The following is a 22,965-nucleotide window of genomic DNA, read 5'->3' as shown; positions in this document are numbered from 1 at the left end:
ATTGTCAATAAGATGGAATATATCTTTCCATGTCAAGGTACTGTCTTGCCATAAGGATGGCTTGTCACTCCACGGAATATTCAGCTTCCACATACCTATCTAGACAATCTTTTACTGGAGACCAAAGTTTGGGTAATGGTGAACCTTTTTTCACTGCTACTAAATCTTAAAGAACTGATGTGCCAATGTGAGGGAATATTATATTTAGGCAATTCCCCTGGATATGCCATCCATATCTCCATCCAACAAAAATCATTTCCCATAAACTTATTGATGTTAGATTTCTCTCCATAATTTTCTGATCATCCTTTGTCTTTGTTCTGTTTTTTTCTCCCATCCCTTAAGTATAGGCATCTGCCAATAGTCTGTCCTTAGCTCCCTTTTCTTCCTCTCTATACTGTGTTCTTTGGATATCTCATTCATTTTATCTATTCTTACAACTTTTATGATCACCCCAATAATAATTGTTTCCAAATGTCTGTTTCCAGGCCTCCCATCTCCCCAAACTCCAAATTCATATTTCCAACTTTCCACAACATATAGCCCCTGGAGATCCTGCCAACTCCTCAAATTTAGCCTATCCAAAAATGAGCTCATCATTTTCTCCCTATATTGGCCCCTCTTCCCAACTTCCCTATTTCTGTTAAATGACATCATTATCTTCCCAGCTACCTAATCTGGAAACTTAGGTGTAATATTTGATTCATCCCTTTCCTTCAGCCTCAACCTGACCCAGCATAGTTGTCCTTTTCATCCTCCCCCTCAAACAAATTTGTTCCAGGCACCAGAATTCCTAGCAATGGCTCTTGCAGGCCCAATTCACCTTGCACCAGGAATACTACTATAGCCTTCTTGTCTGGTCTCTTACCTTCCAATAATCCTGCAGGTTAAGCTTTAGGACAGTAAACTGCCTTATTCACATGTCTTTTCTCCTCAGAGATATTATAAACTCTTCAAAAAGAAAAAAACTTCACAATAGGTACATACTGTCTAATCATTTATGAGATTTTATAAAACAATATAAGTTGAGATTAACAAACTCATTCTGTTGATTGCCCTGACCTCCATTTTTTATCTTCTTTCCTTGCTTTTTCCAATCTCAGCTCCTCCTGGCACTTTTAACTCATTTAAGTCCTGTTCCTGTCTGTCTAATCCTGTGTGTAAATCCCCATCACAAATTCCCACAAATCCCCTTTTGCTGACCCCATTGGCATGACAACCCTATCTAACTGGTTTGAATTCTTGGATTCATACTTTAAGCACTGATTTCCTCAACTCCTTTTAAGAATCAGATCCTTAGATCCCTTCCCTTGTGTAAAGAACAGCTTAAAAGCAAGGGGATAATTCTCTGTCCTTAACCCTTACCTGACTAACATCAGTTGCCAGAATATAGCAGAATCCTTAACAAAAAAAAACGAGTAATTTGGATTAGATCATTATAATTCCTTGTGTAAACTTTCCACAACTTTTTCTGGAAATATTCTCAGTCAATTGTGATGACATATTTGCTTCTAATCATTCAAATACTATTTTTATTTTTTAAAAAGCAATAAAAATACTTGACATTTACATAGTGCTTTATGGTTTACATCTATTATTTCATTTGACCTTTATAACAATTGTAAGGGGTAGACAATGCAAATGACATTATCCCCATCTTTACTTTAGCTCAGAAAAGTTATGTGACTTGACCATTTGCTAGTAAGGGTAGTGCCAGGACTTGAACCTAGGTCTTTTGATTCCAAGTATTTGTTCCATCATTCCATGCTGCCCAAATGAGTTTTCCTTCTGTATACATAGTGATTTTAAAGGAAAATGTATAGAGTAGAAATCTGCCTTTGAGAATACATTTAACTGCTTTTTCTCTGCCATTTTAAGATTTAAAATCTTCACTTGGCCATCTCCTCTTCTCTTCTTACAAACTATATCATTGCATTCAATCATCTCTACCACAAATTCACCAAAAATTTTAAAAACTTGTGCTCTCTCTGAACCATGTTAAAAACATGGTTTCCTGGGCAAGGGAAAAAATAATACCAACAAAATCTACCAGCTGACTGACTACTTTTCACACAGCCAAAGTCTTTGTGCTATCATCCAATAAGATTAGTGTCCAGAAAAAAAACTGGACTTTGAGAAACTGCTTTTAAGCTTATTCCTGGCAGTTAATGTTTGTTTCCTCACACAGTTTATATTATAATAGCCAAAAGATGCTTGGTTGATGTTTTCTGCCTATACTATTGCTGCCAAAACCTCTTAGGTCAAAATGAAAAGTCCCTAAGCAACTATTAGTGGTCCTTTGTCTTCAATGAAATTACAGAGACCCTATGTTCAAGATTTCAAAATTCTTCTTAAAGACAGCAAAATGGAATTGACTAGAATTTTAATTTTATATATTTTTCAGTGTCAGAAACTTAAAATACCAATGGTCTTAATTTTTATTAGACAAACATTTGGAGTTCAATCTCATTTGAGTCTGGTCATATACTGAAACCAAATCTTGCTACTGGGCATTGTTAATAACAAAGCTCTCACTGGTTTGGATGGTTATGAAAACAAAGTCATATCAACCATAGCAAGGCACAGTGGTTGGCTATTGCTGCAAAGGGAAGGAAATATAATGGATAGGATAAGATTGTGATTGTTTCAACACAATCTATCAGCCTTACAGCAAAAATAATATCTAATAATAAGAATTATATCTAACTATACCTAAAATTATATATATCATCATTCACTGTTTCACTTTTAAGACAACAAACTCCTAAAATCTGTCCTCTGGCCACAATCTTTTGACTCTCCTTTCCAATAGCTTTGTTCCTCCTCAATCTGGTCTTCAACAAAGTGACCTTTAATACAACTCCTTCCTTTTCTCCCAATTCATCACACCTGTTGAGGTTTCCTTTCCTTTCCTTTCCTTCAGAGTTTTAAATTTTTCAATGATGTGCTTTCCTTCCCCTTGAATCCCCTACCTCTCCTTGTCCTTCTGTTGCTGATTTCTGCTAATCCCCAACCTTGGACAAACTGGAGCATCCATCTTCTTTCCTATTCCTGAGCCACTAAATACTGCTAGAAGAAGCCACAAAACCACACTGATTGGATCCACTAAAGATCTGTGCTATCTCATTTCAATTGCAAAGCAAAATTTTCATTCAACTCTAATTGACTCCATATCACACTCCTCTCAGTGGCTTTTTCCATGATACTTCCCCCAGCCTCCCCAGTTAGAAGTGATCCCTCAATACCTAAATCTTATATGCCTCTGTTTGATGCCTCCTATGTACTTATCACACTGTAACTTGTTTTAGAGTCATTTTTGTACAAACCTTGTTCTCCTACTAGGTTGTAAGCTCCTTAAGGGTAATGATTGTGACATACGTACTTGATCCCTTATCCTAGCATTGAGCACAATATCTACATAATAGGCATTTAATAAACATTTTATTAATTGATCTGAATCCAACTCAAGCACATAGTATATACATATGTGTGTATAAGCATATATACACATATGTATATACTATATGCTGGCATATTACTTTATGTCAAATGATTTGTCCTTGAAATGAAAAATAAAGTAACATACTGAAGAATAAGACCTCTTTACCACTCAGAGGTATTAATAATAACAAAGAAGTACTATACTCATGGATAATGCTACTATTTCCTCTTGAGTCTCACCACTCCCTTCCCTATTCCCAATCTTTAAAAAAAATCATTGGAAATGCTTATCTTTAGTGGACATATCTCCCCTAATTCTAGAGTCTTCCCTCTGTTGATTATCTCCAATTTTCCCTGTGTATAACTTGTAAGTATATAGTTGTTTGTATCTTGTCCCCTCTCATTAGATTGGAGCTCCTTGAGAGCAGGGATTGGCTTTTGCCTGTCTTTGTATCCCTGGCACTTAGCACAGTACTTGGCACAGGATGGATACTTAAATGTTCACTGACTGACTGGCAGAACCCAAGTTTTGGTTCTTGTACCATTTCCTATTTCTACTCATTCTAATATCATTGTAATCATACCAATGATTAATGTGCAATGTGACAATTTTAGTCTAATTCATAATACTTTCTGTGAGCTACCGCTAACATCAAAGGGAGTTCCAGTATGGTACTGCACAGAGAAATAATGGGTAGACAGTATGAAAATCCTGCTGTTCAGGGTGCAGCTGGGGGCACAGTGGATAAAGCACCAGCCCTGGAGTCAGAAGACCTGAGTTAAAATCCGGTCTCAGACCAGATATTTGACACTTTATAGTTGTGTGACCCTGGGCAAGTCACTTAGCCCCAATTGCCTCGCCCCCCCAAAAAAAATAGTAAAAAGAAAATCCTGCTGTTGCTCAAAATGTTCCCAAGCATTCTGACTTTTTTTAACCTACAAATGTCGCAGACTGCACAAACTATCATAGCATGAAAAGAGATGCTCAGGGGTAGCTAGGTGGTGCAGTGGATAGAGCACTGGCCCTGGATTCAGGAGTTCAAATCCAGCCTCAGACACATAACACTCACTAGCTGTGTAACTCTGGGCAAGTCACTTAACCCCATTGCTTAGCCAAAAAAAACAAAACAAAAAAACCAAACAAACAAAAAAAAGAGATGCTCAGGTTTTTAAGTAGGATTTTACATTATCTCAGATCTAGTACTTTTTAATTTGATAAATGTAGGAAGAAAAGCCTAATAAATTCTACCTGAGTTTTTTGTTGTTGTTTAATCATTTCAGTCATGTTAGACTCTTTGTGACCCCATTTGGGGTTTTCTTGACAAACATACTAGAATAGTTTGCCATTTCCTTCTCCAGCTCATTTTATAGATGAGGAAACCAAGGCGAACAGGGTTAAGTGACTTGCCCGGGGTCACACATCTAGTAAGTATCTGAAGCCAGATTTGAACTCAGGAAGATGAGTCTTCCTTATTCCAGGATTAGTGCTTTATCCACTGTGCCACCTAGCTGCCTCTCTTCCTGACATAGGCCTGCCTTTTTAAATGCTTCTTGTTTGTGCTAATACTTGAAATTTCTATTTTCCTTTCAAATCTCCATTCATGCCTTCTTCTCATTTAGAACACCCTCTTCATCCCCATATTCTCCTATTGAAACTTTTCCCATCCTTCAATTGCCAGCTCAAACATCAAATTCTCCATGAAAGCTTCATTGACTACCCAAGCAAAAGTGATCTTTTCCTTCCTCTGGAATCCTTTGGCATCTACTGCCTATACCACTCCCATGAGCATTTCTTTTAATGTTATTTTATAAAGTTAGACAGACTTAGGCATATCTAACATCCCCTGCTAGAATATTATTTTAAGGTCTTTTCTAGATACCAGTAAATTAATTGTCTGTTCATTCATTTCATAGATGCAAGACTACCCAACACATGAAGTAGTGAACAAAAAATCCTAAGTGAATGGTAACTCACTATTGAATACTTTAAAAACTGGAGATTGCTTTGAGAGAAATGAATTAAGTTAGAAATTCTAGATAGAAATAAACTGAATAATATATTTTCTTTCTTAATGCCATTAATTCTCTTATGAATTAATGGCCATTTGTGTGGTGGAACAAGTCCTTTAGCTCTGGAAAATTTACATATAAGTTACTTGCAAAGTTCAGCCAAGGCTATGTGAACAGGACCTTATTTATTTCTATAAGAATGAGTCCAATAAGTTTACAAAATGAGTCAGAATCTCTCCTCCATTCCTTTTCTTCTTCCTTCACCGTCTCAACTATACTATAAAACTAGTAACAGATGTTATTCAGTTGTTTTTCAATCTTCATGACAAAAGATACTGAAATGGTTTGCCATTTCCTTCTCCAGCGAATTTTACAGCTAAGGAACTGAGGCAAACAGAGTTACGTGACTTGCCCAGGGTCACACAGCTAGTAAGTGTCTGAGGCCAGATTTGAACTCAGGAAGATGAGTCTTCTTTCAGGTCCTGCACTCTATCCACTATGCCACCTACTTCCCCGGAAGGAAGAGATGATACCTTTCTATCCCACCAATCATTACCTTAGAGTCTCTGGAAAGCTAGGAAACCTGGTGAAACATAACTAACATACATAAAAGATGGTACCTTCTTATACAAAACAGAAAGCTGGTAAGCCATCTTTTTTGCTGTGCCCCCAAGAGTTGATATGAAGTTATGAGTGGTCACTCATTCAGCTAGTGGAGGCCTATCTTGGATGTAAACTTGAATACTTGCTGTTTATCCACCTTATTCATTCCTATGTGCCCTCGATTAACTATAAAGAATATCCTTAAATCTCATTTGGATACATAAATTTTTTTGCATAACTTGTTTCTTTTCTTTCTTAGTGTGGATACTGATTTACCACCACAACCATTCTGCACCCTCCTCAAAAAAAATCACTCATTTAGATAAACTTTTGCTGTTTAACAGTAGGAAATAAATTAGGTGGAAAAGAGTAATCAACTCTAATCTCCTATTTCCCCATATTCCTAGAGGCAGATATGTTAGGCTCTTGTCTGATGAGGCAGATTTAAAGGGGCCCCAAATTTATAGTTATTCTGCCCTTGGAAGTGTAATTATGAAACACATGAGTGGCTCATGATTATGCTCCCTTACCATGGCCTAGGAATTTGGGATCTTAGCCATGTGTATCTCCCAGGACTGTCCTAAGCCCCCATGCAGCAAACAATGGGAACCGAGGAAATGTGAGCACAGAGTCAACCACAGCTAATGCATCTTTAGTAGAATAAAAGGAAATGATTAGGAACAGGTGCCAGTCATAGCCATCTGAATCAAAGCAAGGGATAGGAATCAAGATTGCCCATTGCTCGTATTTTTCTGTCAGCTCTTTATCCACCTAAGCAAGTGTCCATGGTTTAAAAAACAAAACAACAAACAAACAGAAACAGTCTATTACCTCCCACCTGTCCCTTTAATTGTCACCTCTCCTGGTCTCATTTGATGGCTTTGTTTTGTGGAAGGCAACTACAAAACCTCCATGTTTGCACTGCAGCTTACCATGTAGGGGAGGGCAAGACTGTCACCTTCCTCTTTTCCCTTCCATTAGTACTACCCTACCTCCCTCTCGGAGACAGCATCTAAAAACTTCCTACTGTAGGAGGGGAAAGTTCAACCCTTCAGTCTTGATCTTAAGGCCTTTCTTCCCACAGTGGGAAGAAATACAGTTTCTTGGATCTGTATTACGTCTAGCCTAAGATTTACCAGAGGGCTTTTCCATCCCTATGGAGCCAGAAAATAACACTAACTCAATGATAGGCTCCTGGGGAATAGAGAACATGTTTTGTTCCATTTTTGTTTATCTTATAGTGCTTAGGATAGTGGTTTTTTTGCATAGTAGGCACTGGGTGAATATTTAACAGATGAATTTGACAAATTATATGCTGATATCTAGTACTTTAAAAAATTCCATTTTTGACTGTCTCACGTTAAAAACTGTAATGTATTCCCTAAAAACACAGGAGTACCAAATGTTTCTTTAAAAGGATAAAAAAATTTCCATTTCTCAACTGAAGTGTGGGTTTAATTACATAAGAATATAAAGGTATATGCCAAAGGAACTCTAATGCCAATGTTTTTGTGTCTTTGCTGCAAAATGACTCAGCGGTACATGTCTCCATAAAACAGATCAACTTTTTTTTCAGCTTTATATTTCTTTTATGTGTCTACAAACTCATTCTTTTCTCAACCCTGGCCCCCAAGTTACTACCTCACTTCATATAAAATAAGCTGAATTTTTTCATCTTTAATGACTGAGAACTATTGGGGTTATCTTTTTTCCTTTAGAACCCTAAAATTTACATAGTTGCTTGGTTTATATTTAATGGATATTAGTTCTACTATTAGAATATAAAATATAATCGACCAAACTAAAGTAAATAACAAGTATTTACTAAATTCTTTGCTGGACATAAGCAACACAAAAGAAGGAAATAAATAGAGTTAAACAGAGCATTAAAATGAATTTTAAAAACATTTTTTCAGGAATGGGGAACATGATTATAATCCCTGGGGTCATTATTTTGTCATCTGATTCTTTGAGATATGTAAAATACTACCAGATGTTAGAGTTTGGGGTGTTTTTGGTTTTTTGCTGCTTAACAGATTTTTTTTACCAATTTTAAGATAAGATTTTTTATTAAAAATATCATATCAATATTAAATAGCATGTTTGATATCATTCTTTGCTATTGCTACTTTATTAGCTTCATTACAGAATGCTAAAAATGAGCTACTTATCATTTTAATTGTAAATTAACAGTTCAATTCAATTTAATATTTTTAATTAACCTGCTAGGTGCAAACCACTACAGTAGGCTCTGAGGATACAAAGCTAGCGATGACAGGATTCCCAAACTCAACAGTCTGGCATGGAACTAGGGAAGAGGAAGACATGTACATAAATAAGGGGAGGGTGTAATAAGTATAGAGCAGAATTCCAAGGAAATGTGTTATGAGAAATTTGATGAAGGAGAGACCACATTCAGATTGGGGAAATTAAGGAATGTATCTAGTGGCACCTTGATGGAAATAAGGAACTCAAAAGAGAGAGACGTGAAAATGCATACTGATTGAATATCCCTAGAAATGAAGGCCATTTTATAAGAGGGAAGAATGAGGAGGATGAGGAGGGATAATCAATCAATAAACCTTTATTAAGATCCTAAAAAGGGGGATGAAGAGACATGAGAGAGAAAAGAGAGATTAAAAGATAAATAGAATGTATAGAAGATGAAAGAGGAGATTCTATTACCACTTTCTTCCCCAAAAACTATCATCCTAATTCTCTTCTACCTTGATAATGGGTTTTCATCACAACCCTAAGAGGTAGGGAGTTATCATCATAATTATCAGAAGTTGCTATTATTGTCATTTCCATTGTACAGATCAGCAAACTGAGGTCATGGAGGTTAAACAACTTGCTAGGAAGATTCAAAGTCGTGACTTGAATCCAGGCCCCCTGACTCCACATCCAGAATTTTTTTTACACAAAAATATGCTTCTAAAATCCTAGAAAGAGAGTAGAAGGGTAATAATATCTTCTAATTAGCTATGGCCTCAGGTTTCTCTAAGTGTTGTTTTCCAGCAACTGCCAATAGAAGAACATTTCTCATATAAGTTCCTTCCATGGCATTCCCTGGGATCATAGATCTAGAACTTGAAGGAAGCTTTGAGTCCAACAACTTGCTCACTTTACAGATGAAGAAAGTGAAGCCAAGAAGTGAAGTGACCTTCCATTTCTCAACTGAAGTGTGGGTTTAATTACATAAGAATATAAAGGTATATGCCAAAGGAACTCTAATGCCAATATTTTTGTGTCTTTGCTGCAAAATGACTCAGCGGTACATGTCTCCATAAAACAGATCAACTTTTTTTTTCAGCTTTATATTTCTTTTATGTGTCACGAAGGTAGAATGTCTGAGTGGCTTTCAAATGCCGGCAACCTGGCTCCAGGTCTAGCACTCTGTGTCCAAAGGTACACTGTTAAAATCCCTGAAAAAGACTAGAATGGTGATTATGCCATGATAAATAAATACTAAAGAGTGATTATTATAAAAGGGTGATTGAGCGATTATGGTCCCACAATTGTGTGAATGTTGTTTTCCAATAAGGACAATGATGTGACACTTCTGGTATTGGTTCTTTGGCATCTCAGAAATGGGAGATGGATTTGGTCAGCTGAAGATTAAAGAAGTTAGGAGACAAAAAAATGAAAGGGTTTGAAGAAGTATGACACAGCCATGTGAACCAAAAAGCCAGTTGCTTCTCTGGGATCAAGGTAAGGGAGTAAGTAATCTCCCATACCTGTGAGGAGACAGTGAGAATTTCATTTCCATCCTGCAGAACCAGAGCATTCAAGGCCACATGAAGAACCAATGTGAGGAGCAAACAAGAGGTCTAAAACTCTGTAAGGTACACTCCAAGAGCTACTACTAGCTTCCCAAGCTGCTTGATCCATTTAATCTTCTCTTCCCTTGTTTTTGGGGGAAGAAGACTTTTTGGAGGAAGAAAACCATATGAAGAGAGAATACAACTGCTTTCTTTCCCTTCCAGGAGGAGCAGATGTGCAAAGCAGAGAGCAGATTCCAGCCCAGGGGTGGATGAGTCAATGGTGATACTAAAATTAAGTGGTGGCTCTGTTTTGTTGTTTGATATACCTCACTATGATATCATTTTCTTAATCTAATTACAATATAATTATGTATTGTAATGTATTTAAAATCTAATACTCTAATTACAATGAGTTCTGTGGGATTTTCAGTGGCTGAATCTCAATAGGATAAGTATGTATTTAGTGGGAGCTGAGCCAAGAGTCCTGAACCTGAATGGCCCTGAGGTGACTCTTAAAAGTAAAAGAAAGAAAATACTGGGAAGACTCATAACCTCTTCTCCCTACACACATATATATATATATATATACACCAGGGTGTTACAAATAGCTTGCACTTGCTTGTGCTCATCATAAGCCCTAGAAGGTTAGATTATCTCATGAAATTATTTCCTGTTGTCTTTAAGTACATAATGAAACCAGCTTCATCAACCCTTATCTAATTAAGAGGTGTGCAGAATACAAGATCTTACTGTATTTCATGTCTGTTGATTTTTAAAAAAGCATTTAACTTGGCAGAGCAAATGCAGCCTTAAAGGATCTCCTTCAACAAGTTTTTTTGGTGTCTATGTTAATATTGTACAAGATTCCTTGATAACCACAGAGATAACTTTGTGCAATGACTGTCTCTAATTATTAGTATCAAATGTAGAGGGAAAAAAGCAACATACTTGCAAAGTGTATAAATCATTGTCATGGAGGATATCTTGGACAAAGTTCCAGGTCCAAATGGAAAAAAGATTCCCTATAAATGGTAAATATCTCCAGCTTCTCCTGTTTGTGGAAAAGACTATGCTGATGGCATGGAGCCCCAAAAGACTACAGGGCCTTTCATCAACAAAATTGACTCACGAGAGATCAACACAGCAAACAGATGTGACACTTCTGGTATTGGTTCTTTGCCCAGCATTTCCCAGGATTTAGTAAAGTGCCCAGTATATAGTAAGAGCTCAATGAGTGCTCATTGACTTGATTGTACACTTATTTCGTCATGTTCACATAGGTATTATGTATCAGAGCCATAATTTGAACCTTGGCCCTCTTGATTCCAAAGTTAGTATTCTTTTCCCTGTGCCACATTCCCTCCATTGCTGGTTACTGACTTGGGAGCGGTTTTAGAATCCGTTGTCTATGTGTAGGTAAATCAAGAACCAGCTAGAGAAAACATCACAATCAATTTCAAATTGGACCAAAAAAGTGTAAAGATGAGAGGAATAGCATGGTATAGAGGGGAATACACTAGATTTGAAATCAGAAGAATTGATTCTCTACCAGTTAAGACACCACTTAGATGAATTTAATTCAAATCACCTTGCCCAAATGAGTTACATCGCTAACTACTAAAAGAACTGGTAGATGATTACTAAAGCACTGTCAAAGATATTTTAAAAATCATGGAGAACAGGAAGAGTACTGAAGGACTAGAAAAGGGCAAGTGGTACCCCAATTTTTAAAAAGAGCAAAGAATGAAATCAGCAAACTATGAGATAGTGAATGTGATGTTGATACCTGAGAAAATTCTAGAACATATAATGAAAGAGAAAGTGAATATCTAGATTGGGAAGAGAATTAACATGAAGACTAGTATGGTTTCATCAAGAACAAGTCATGTTCTAAAATTATTTTCTTTTTTGATACAATTCTAAACTAGAGATCCAGGGAATGCTTCAGATAGGGCTTACCTAGTTTGTTTTTTTAACAAAGCATTTAATTAAGTATTTTATGGTAGTCTAATAGAAAAACTGGAGAGATATGGCTAGATGATAGTATCATTAGATAGATTTGGAATGAGTTGAATAGCCAAATGCAAAGAACAGTTGTTAGTAGTTCCATGTCATCCTAGAAGGAAAACTACAATGAAGTGGCCTCGAAATCTGTACTTAGCCTTGTTCCACATACTTGCCAATGCCATGGATAACATGCTTATCAACTGTGCAAAGGACAAAAAGCTAGGAGGGATAACTAACTCACTGGATGACGGAGGCAGAATCCAAAAAGGTGTTGAGAAGGTAGAAAATTGGGCTTCATCTATTAAGGTGAAATTTAATAGGGATAAATGTAAAGTCTCACACCTGGGTTTTAACAAGTTGACTTCATAAGTACAAGAAGAGGGAGGCATGGCTAGAGAGCAGTTCATCTGGAAAAGATCTGGAGATTTTGGTGGATTGCAAGGGTAATGTGAGTCAACAATGTGATATGGCAGCCAAAAAAACTAATGTGATCTCAAGCTGCAATAAGGGGAATAGCTTCCAGGAAAAGGAAAACGATAATCCCATTGTACTCTGCCTTGGTCAGGTCACATATGGAGTACTGACTTTAGTTCTGGGCACCACACATTTTGGAAAAGACACTGATGAGCTGGACAACAGCCAGAGGAGTGCAACTAAGGAGGATGCAGGACTTTGAGTCCATGGTATATGAGGTTAGCTGAAGAAACTAGGAAAGGAAGGCTCAGGGCAGGGGTTGTTAACCTGGGGCGTGTGGACTGTGAAAGAAAAATGCTAACTGCATTTCAATATAAATGGATTCCTTTCTAGTCCTGTTCATTTTACATTACATATTTAACAACACTTTGAGAAAAGATCCATAATTTTTACCAGACTATCAATGGGGTCCAGGTCACAAAAAAGTTGAAAATCCCTGCTAAAGGGTAACCTAGAACCTGTCTTCAAGAACATGTAGGGCTCTTATGTGAAAAAGGGACTAATCTAGTTCTGTTTGGTTACAAGGGGCAGAGACAGGAACAGAGGGTAGAAATCACAAGGAAGCAAACGTCAGGAAAAATTTCCTCAAAGTTCAAACTATAGAAAGGTGGAATACACTGCTTTGGCAGGTGGTAGGTTCCACCCCCTGCCCCCGCCACTGGATATCTTTGAGCAAGGGTGAGGTATATTGTCCTTTGAGCAAAGAACTGGTTGAGTACATTGTACTAAAGATTATTTTTGGTTTATGGATTGAATTAGGTGATGACTGACATCCTTTCCAACTCTAAAATTCTTTAATTCTTTGAATACCCAAATCAGAGAGATTATAGATCCAACTAAATATCTAAAAAAATGAGTACACTGAAGTCTTATCCAAAGTAGGCCAGAATAACATGAAATTTTATTAGCTGTACTTTTTATTAGTATTTTTATTCTCATGTCTACTTAAAGTATTATGCCTCAGGCAGGCGCTTCTATATGACAGTATTTTTTGAGCCTGGCTTTCTGGTGTGAGACATCACAATTATGAAGTGAAAAAAAAAGATTTTATTTACTAAGATTCAAGTTTTTCTAAAAAATTAAGTGAAACATTTCAAGAATCTTAACTATTGGTGAATCCTGGATTCCAACATTTTGTCCATTTATAAGTCATTTAAAATGTGCCTAAGATAAATGAAGGTTTATGAAACCTTCCATAGAGAAGGAAATTTGAAAGAGAAAGGAAATGAAAGTGAATCTTTCAGATGTAAAGTCATTTCTTGATTTTACAAAATTAGAAATCCAAGAAGAAATATCTTAAAACTAGTAAAGGTAAAACCCTGCTACAGACCTACTCTAATATCTCATTGTGGCATAAAAGTGACGCCTGAGCTCCCAAAGGCTATGCCAACAAAATACCAAGTCTCACTAAGCTGAGCAAGCTTCAAGTATGGACCAAGTGCTGAACTAGATGTTGTCATATGAAGTCTAGCTAGACTTGACAATTAGCTGTGTTAGCAAACAAAAAAAAATTCATTTTGGAATATAAGTAAAATTCCATTACAGAGGTAAGTATGCTGTGAACATTCAAAAAGTCTTCTTAATAATTAAGAGTTCCAGAGTCTCCCATTTGCCGTAAGTTGACTCACATTTCAGTCCTACCTTGCTGATTTACTAGTTCTTCGTTACTCCTTCCCAAAGCTTTGATTGTTTCCTTCTCTAGGTCTCCTACATTCTGCATATGCCCTTGTCATGTCCTTGTGATGCTTCTATGAACTGATTCCTGGTACCAGCCAAAGATTAGGACTCAACATCACCCAGCAAAATGAAATAGTAACCAGACCTAATTAATCCATGTAATGACAGTGAAGAGTAAGAACAAATTTTATAAAATTGGCAGCTTTTCAGTAGTAAAATGGAATAGGGTTCATACATATTTTTCACTTTCAAATGATCCCATCCTCATTTCCATTATATCAAAGCAGTGAATTTGCTTAAAGTAAAACTATATGTATGTATGTGTGCATGTATGTGTGTGTATTTTTAAGTTTAGAAACCTACCATTTAATTGCCTATAAGTTGAATTTTAACATTCTTGAGTGAATGATAATACTGGATGCATTATTTATACTTATCTGCATCTGTTAAACATTTTGGCAAACAATTGCTTAAGAAAGATAATTTGAAAAAAGTTCTTGTCCATGAGCAGTTCAATTTCATTTTTTTACTCAAATATAAACTGTGTCAATGTCCCCAGTGTTTACTGAATGTGTTAATAGTTCTATATTTAATCTGTTTCATTTAGTTGCTTGGTTACACTAATTCTGCTGTTCACAATGAGGTTGGTTACACTCTATTCTCTGCCCTAATTTGACAATATATGCAGTATTATGTTTGGTTTTGGGTGACACATTTTAAAAAGAATATTTGCAAGCTAGAGCATATTCAGAGGTGGGTGAGTAGGATAGTGAGGAAATATAAGAGTTCAAAAGTTAAAAGAACTGGGAATGTTTAGCCTGGAGAACAGAAGATCTGGAGGGGACATGATAACTGTCTGTCATGTGGAACAGACATAAGCTTTATTCTGCTTAGGGTAGAACTAGAAGCAATGGGTGGAAGCTACAGAGTGGCTGATTCATGAGGGAAAAACTTACTAACAATTGGACTGTCTAAAAATGAGATTAACTGTCTCAAAGAAATTGTGAGTTCCCTATGGCTGGAGGTCTTCAGAGGTTGAATGACCACTTATCAGGTATATCATAGAAGGAATTCCTGAACAAGTGTCCACTGGACCAGGAGGCCTTGGATGGCCAACACCAAGACGCTAGGATTCTATGACCCTGCATTATTCAGCACATTCCAAAGCAAGAAACTCGTGCTGATCCCTGTGCACTATCTAAGCCAGTTCCCTTTGTGACCAGCGGGAACTTGCTGCCCTGGTTACAAAATGCAATCCTTTGCCAGAGCAAAACTCACTTATACACATTCTGATTGAACCCATGACCTTAACCTCATTAGCCCTGTACTAAACAGTAAAAAACACACCCACACTTAGATTAGAAGACTCCAAAGAAACAAGTTTTCATGCCTTCAACCACTTCATTCATATTTTTCACTTCTCCACAAACATGTCCTCTATAGCTATAGACTTGGGCTGGAGCAATTAGGTGGTATTTTTTTTTTGTCTACTAACAAAATATATGTCAGATCCTGCTACAGCAAACTCCTAGCTATTACTTTAATTCTTTTATCATAATGGAATTCTGGCTGAATATTGGTTGAAATGTACAACCACTGGTTGGGGCTTGAAAATTTTTCCACCATGCAAGATTTTATTAAAATGTTTTTGTTATAATATTGTATCCCATATCATGTATTAACTCCCTACAATTTGAATGTATAACACCTCCCAAACTTTAATTTCAAATATGACACAATTCATATATAAGTGAATAGATTTCTAAAATGACACAATTTCAAAATGGGTCTAGTGACTTTTTCAGGGATTACAGTGATTCGCATCAAGTTCCTGGAAATAAATAGATATTGGCAGGGAGAACAAATTAAAACTGAGTCTGGGATAGTTAAACTATATTTACTAATATTCAAAGATTCTGAAGGAGGAACTAAGTTTTTATGCTGGTATCTGCCCAAGGGAAGAATTCCCCCATTTATTTATGTACCGCGAGATGGTAATCTTGGCACCAATGCCATATACCTATGGCAAAGGGCAGCTTTGTTACTCTCCACCTAAAGGAATGGTGTACAAGTTTTTGTCAGTAAAGACAAAGATGAACAAATAGATGAAATAATTCTCAAAGATACAGGACAAAATTCACCCCAAAGGGAGAAGAGATATTATTCGTTGATACTAACAGCTCTACTATAATATCTGAGGGCAACTAGGTGGCACAATGGATAGAGGGCTGGGCCTGCAGTCAAGAAGACTCATCTTCCTGAGTTCAGATTCAGTTTCAGACACTTACTAGCTGTGTGACCCTGGGCAAGTCACTTAACCCTGTTTGCCTCAATTTCCTCATCTATAAAATGAGCTGGAGAAGGAAATGGTAAACCATTCCAATATCTTTGCCAAGAAAACCCCAAACAGGGTCATGAAGAGTTGAATATGACTGAAAAAACGACTGCACAGAAAAACTACATTATCTACCTTGACAGACTTTTGCAATATCCTCACCTAATCATAGTTACCTTTTAGATACTTCTCTATTCATTGCCTTTAACACATACACACTTTTAAAATTTCCTTTTCCAATTCAACAAGCATTTGTTAAGTACCTGTTAAATGCATGGCAGTTTACAAGACCCAGACAAAATAGAAAAAATAACAAAAACAAAAACAAAAACCAGAAAAACCAACAATTATCTCTGCCCTCAAGGAGCTAACATTCTGCATTATGTTTTTAGGAACCCAAGGTCTAACAGGGAGCTCAACTTCTTTACATGTGATGTGAAAACTCTAACTTTACAATGGATTTTTTTGTGACATTTACTTTCTCCTTGATGAATACCCTCGCATTGCATTTATAACTTTCCATATTACTTAGTCTTAGAAAACACATGTGTGAGTTATTTGCCTTTTCAGGAAATCATGCAAGTTCTCTCACAAAGGTTTTAATTTATTTATGCATTCATGTTTGCATGAAACTGCTTTCAAAACTCAAGTTTTGGAATTCAAAATGCACTGCCTCCAAAATTACTCATTTTTTTCATCCAATAAGTTTGTAAATGTGATGCTTAAATGGAAAGGAGCCAAAAGTCTATACTACTATTTCTGAGGAAAATCTAAGCAGCTGTGGCTGTGTAATTTAAAACCTCTGAAAAGTCTGCTGCAGTACTTGCCCTGCCTTATTTTAACATGAGGATTGGATGCAGAAAGTTCTCCAAGGGATCCCCTTCCCCACGGCATGAAAAAAAGAAGTGAAAGACAAACCTGAGTACAACCTGAAAGGTCCAAATCGGTGATCTTGTGGCATCCTTTGCCTAAACTCAGGTACTGTAAACCTTTCTCTGTGAATTTCCTGCAATAAGCCAAACTAAGTTTCTGTAAGCTGGGGAAACATCTGAAAAGAAAAACGGGGAAAAGAGGAGATGAGAAGAGGGAATGGTCATTATGGTTCACTGCAGAATTCACATTTCAGCTGTTTGCTTGCATTTTTCTTAACAAACAGTGACTAAACAAAGTAAGATTGTTAACTGGACATCCTCTTTAGATGTTTAATAATTTTTTGGGGGGCAGGGGCTAGGGTGTGGAGTAGATCTGCAGTAGTGGAAAGACTTCTTTTCATGCTGAAGAAACTAAGATTGGCAGAAAAATTTCAGGACTATTTAGAGTTAGGGTTAGAGTTAGTTTCATGTTAGATGAATGCAGAGTTAGATGAAAATCTCTCAAAGGAGATTAACTTAAAAGTTGAAGAGAACTAACTTTCAAAAAGCCACTGGGGATGCATGCATGTTTTTTGAAAACTAGTGTATTTTTAAAAACAAAGTTGCAAGATTTATTCTCTTGTTTTATTGTAAGTTTTATCGGTGGGACATCAAAATTAGAATTGCAATAAGGGATGCTGTAAGTGTGCAAATAATAAATACTCTGTAAAATTTTCTCTGCTGATGAACTTTTACTATACAAGATGGTTAGAGATTCATTTGACTTAAAAAGCACATTGTCAAAAACAATAAAAAATGAATCTGGAATCATAATTGCCTTAGAAGTGAGAGACACCTAGAGCAATTCCCTCATTTCACATTTGGGAAAACTGAGGACCATAGGGATTAAGTAGGTTTCTCAAGGTGACTCATCTAACTAGTGGCAGAAATGGGACTAGAACCAGATCTATTGGATCAGTTTCCAAAGCTCTTTCCAAGTTGTAAGTGGTTATTCAAACGGAATCTAAAAAGTTACTTTTAAAGTGGAAAAATTTATTTTTAAATGAATTTTTACCATTTATAGTATCAATCAACCATTTCCAGTACCAATCTTTAAAAAGGGCTAATGTACTATGATTAAATGAACTTATAATAGTAGAGTGCAAATGGTTTGGAGTGGATATGACATAAATAAGAAAATATATCATAGACTATGAATCTTTTGAGAATTGAAATAGAGCAGTTACAGCCATGCCACAATGACCAAAATAAAGGCTTCCAGAGAGATGAAATGTAATTAGAATGAGTCTATATTACTGTGCTCTTTGAGCTTTCGGTTTCAGGATAGTCTTTGGGCAATTTTCCAAGGCAGCCCAAGTCTAGTATTTCAAAAAATGCAAGAACTCCCACTACTGACAACTTCTAAGGAAGAGGAATAAGTCATTGTTATAGAAACTAACAACACGCGTTTGTAATTGACAACATTGCAGAACAAAATTAAAGGACAAAAAAGAAGGCAGGGGAAATGGTTGTGAAAAAAAAATCCAGAAGACTTAAGTTCATATTCAATGAAAAGATAAAATAAAACACATATACATAGTATTATTAATTTTATTTCTAATAATTTGAAACACACATGTCTACATGAAACAGATTACCCCACTCATGCTGAATTTTTTTGAACAAAACATGATTTTCTCTCTGCCTGCAGCTTGTATTCAAAACATGATGAAACATTTTAGTATCTTTAATGTTGTTCTGACTCAGATCAACAGCTCAGTGAGGAGATGAGATAGACTGAGCAGAAACAGTCCAGGCCACTCCCCTCCCTTGCTTGGAGTTTCTAAAATGATCCAAAGGACTGTTGATAAAATCTTAAGAATATAAACTTCATCTTCACTCTTCTCAGGTGAATACTGAGAGTGAGCGGGGAAAATACAATTTTCTTCCATCTATACTCAGATGTCCAAAGACTAGTTAGACACACTGAAGGATATCTAACAACAGGAACTAGTAAGCAAAATAAAGATTCCAAGGAATCTTGTGGAATCTCCCTCCATGGCAGTCTTTTAAAATGAGAACCTATACTTATTTCACAAGGCCAGACCAGATGTAGTTCTTTTAGGAAGAAGGTAAAGGGATGCATAGTCATATGACATTTCAGTATTTTGTCCAATACTATGGATCCCTTTGCTTCCACATAATGAGTCAAATCCACCATTTCAAAGATGGAAATCTATTAGAGTAAAAAAGTTGCACTTCCATAAACTGAATAATTACAAATTAATGGGACTACCAGTGACTTGTCTTCAGAATGGAAAACCGTAAGTGTGGAAATCCATAGGGCACTTCTCAATTGTTTATCTTTCTTAAATTTTCTCTTTGGTAGGAGAACTATCAGTTGACAGTGAAATCTCATTTGGCAAATTTTAAGTAACACTGCTATATTTCATTCTGAATTTGACACAGAATGGTGTCCCCTGCTGAGCAAGATCTTATCCCTCATTTTCAAATCCTGAGAAGATTTAAGTGTGGAGTAAAATGGATGATAGTGGTAGAAGAAGGATCATAAGAGATGGGTAAATTCAAGAGTCATTTCTAAGCAGATTGAGAAGATAGTCATTGACTGGACAGACAGAATAAAGGAAAAACACTCAGCAGTTTTGAACCTAGGGGAATTTGGAGAACAGTAGTACTGTTAAGAGAAAGGGAAAAGATAAAATAAGGACTTCATATATTGTAAAAGGTGACATTCTATACATAATAGCAGCCAAAAATTAGTAATATTAAAATGAGTAGAAAGAATTCCACAAGAAATTAGGTAACTGGGAAAAGGTGAAACATAAAGTAAAAATATAAACCAAAACAAGTCAGAAATAGGATTACGCAAATGGTCTCAGGATTTGAAAATGAGGGATAAGATTTTGCTCAGCAGGGGACACCATTCTGTGTCAAATTCAGAATGAAATATAGCAGTGTTACTTAAAGGTGACAAGCTCAGTTTTGGACTTAATGAATTCAAGTGGAAAAGTCATAAAGTCAACCAAAAATATGGAGCTGGGGCTCTGATATGAATTTATCAACATAGAAGTAATGGCTATCTAACTGAGAAGATGGATAAACACTCTGAGGGAATAAATGAAGAAGGATAATAATAAAAGTTTCCCATATATTTGATGCTTTCAAATGCACAAAGCATTTTACACAATTTACCTCATTTGATCCTCATAACAACCCTGTGTGAGAGCTGCTATTATTATCTTTATTTAACAGATGAGGGAACTGAGGCTAAGAAAGGTTCAGTGACTAGCCCACAATCACAGAGGCAGGAAGTGTCTGAATCAGGACTTGAACTCAGATCTTCCTAATTAAAGGAAGATGTGCTATATGCCACCTATCTGCCTCAAGAGAAGAGGCCTGAGGGGCAGCTAGGTGGCACAGTAGATAGAGCACTGGCCCTGGAGTCAGGAGGACCTGAGTTCAAATCTGACCTCAGACACTTGACATTTACTAGCTGAGTGACCCTGGGCAAGTCACTTAACCCCACTGCCCAGCCCCCCCCAAAAAAAGAGAGAGAGAGAAGAGGCCTGAGGATGGAAACTTTTAAATATGCTCATGGTTAATGGAATAAAAAAAATTAAACTTGTCAGGGAACATGTTCAGATAGCTAGGAAAAGAACCAGGAAAGACAGAATAAAGAGAAAGCAAGAAAGGCCAGTTCCTGAAGGGGAGGATGATTCATCAGAGAGACCACAGAGGAGGATGACTAAGAATATCTTGTACAGTGTTTTTACATGGAGTAGAAGCTCTTTGCTGAATAAATTGGAATTACTGGTTTTGGGCGAAATTCTGATTGGTAAATTGTGAAGGGTACTGATTAGACAAAAACATCACCAAGCTCTGTGACACAGAATTCAAAACACAACTGAAAGTGAGTATAGCATAGTGGGTAAAATACTGCCATACAGATAGGAAGATGGAGAGAAGATGGCACTAAGGAGACCCATTAAAACAAGACTGCAGGGGATTAACGAAGTGGATTGTGGGAAAATAAAGAAAGGAGATTGTAAATAAATACTTTCCTAGAATAAGCATAATTTCAGAAAGCCTGAGCAAGTCCTTCAAGCATTTGGGAAATGGAACAAAATGTTGAATGAAAGTAGTCTTTTAGTTGCTATATCCCTATGTGAAGCCCAGAGAGAAGGCAGCTTTATTCCCCTCATTGTGGCGATTAATTAGTTTAGAGAGTAATAGAGAAAACAGGGGAAATGAAAAAAAGGGAAAAGGATATGCCTTTAAGAAGTATATCTTTTGTCATGTGGGCAGAACAATCAATGTCACTTTCTTTATCATCATCTTTATCATTTACTTAGTATTCTCTTAACAAGAACAACTAGGAGGTAAAAATCCAATTTATCTCTTTTTGGCATAGGTTCTTAGCTTTTTTGTGTGTATGTGTGTATGTCCCTTCTGGCAGTCTGGTGAAGCCCTCTCAGAAGAATGTTTTAAAATACATAAAATTTGAAAAAAAAATCCTCTATTACAGCTTTCTATAAACTTGTAAAATTCAAATGTATGAAAAGCTAAACTGACAAAAGAGGTGATTGAGGAATATTTATTCATATTAGATAATATTCATATTAATTATAATATAATACTAATAATACCTATATTTAACAAACATTTATTATGTACCTACTATGGGCAAGCCACTGAGAATGCTTACACAGATACTGTACATGACCCTGTACTTGGTATGCTTTGTCCCAGGGGACACAAGATAAAAAGCATATGGCTGTTGATGCTAAGGAGACACAATGTAGGAGGGGAGAGAAAATCTGAACACAAGATGGTCTTACACAAAGGAGGACATAACAAGTGCCATCAAAGAGGCACAAACAAAGTGCCCTAGGAATTCGGAGATAGGAGAACTCACTTCAGGCTTGGGAGAAACAAGGGAAACCATTATGGAAAAAAGTACAAGTCTTAAATAATCTGTAGGATTTCAACAATTTGAGGGTTGGGAGGAGGGTAGGAAATACCAGGAGCAAAGCCACCTAACTAGGAAATTTTGAAGTATGTTTGGGGAACAGTGAATGATCTAGTTTGACTAGAGCATAAGGGATATGGAAGAGTGAGTTATGGCTAGATTGTGGAGGGCCTTGCATGTCAGCTTAAGAGCCATTGAAGGCTTCTGAGCACAAGTATGCCATTAGGAAAATTAATATGGTGGGAGTGTACACAAAAGTACAATGGAAATTGATGATTCAGTTAGAAGGCTAGTGCCATAATCTACATGAGAGGTACTAAAGACATGAAATAGGATGATGGCAAGGGAAAAGAGAGCAGGTGATAAATAGGAAAGATGTGGCAGAAGTAGAATCTACAGGTCATGGAAGTTAATTGAATGGTGGGGGTTGAGGCAAAGGGGGGAATAAAGAACAATTACTAAGCTTTGAGCCCCAGGTAACCAGGGGCACCATTCAAAGTGATAGGAGGATCAGGAGGAGGAGCAAAATCTCTGCCTATTTTGTATGAATTCAACTTTAGACATTACGAGCTTGAAGAGGAAGTAGAATGCCCAGTGGGTAACTGGAAATGTGTGACTTGAACTCAGGATAAAGACAAGAAGATATAACAATGAAGTAATGGTGGGAGCTGTGGGACAGGATAAGATCATCAATTCAATTCAACACTATTAAGTACCTGCAAGAAGAGGAAAGGAGATTTAAAAGGCAAGAGAAAAGGCTATAATCTCCACTAAATGCTGAAAGATGGACTAGATGAGATTCAACATTTACAT

The 22,965-nt window shown here is 36.6% G+C and overlaps 2 protein-coding genes across 2 annotated transcripts in view; one reads left to right on the top strand and one right to left on the bottom strand.

Annotated features, from left to right (window-relative positions):
* FBXL13 (F-box and leucine rich repeat protein 13) overlaps nucleotides 1-22,965 on the bottom strand; it is a 254,089-nt gene that overhangs the window by 93,777 nt on the left and 137,347 nt on the right. The window contains 1 exon segment of the mRNA XM_027838888.1: nucleotides 17,230-17,359. Coding sequence (XP_027694689.1) covers nucleotides 17,230-17,359 — 130 coding nt within the window.
* LRRC17 (leucine rich repeat containing 17) overlaps nucleotides 17,147-22,965 on the top strand; it is a 56,743-nt gene continuing 50,924 nt past the window's right edge. Inside the window, exon 1 of the mRNA XM_027838520.1 lies at nucleotides 17,147-17,289. The gene's annotated coding sequence lies outside the window, so the exon portion shown is untranslated. The remainder of the gene's footprint in view (nucleotides 17,290-22,965) is intronic.

Source organism: Vombatus ursinus, unplaced genomic scaffold (genome assembly GCF_900497805.2).
Source record: "Vombatus ursinus unplaced genomic scaffold, bare-nosed wombat genome assembly UNPS02014830.1, whole genome shotgun sequence".
In the NCBI taxonomy this organism is placed as follows: Eukaryota; Metazoa; Chordata; class Mammalia; order Diprotodontia; family Vombatidae; genus Vombatus; species Vombatus ursinus.
This window is presented reverse-complemented; position numbering and strand designations above follow the sequence as displayed.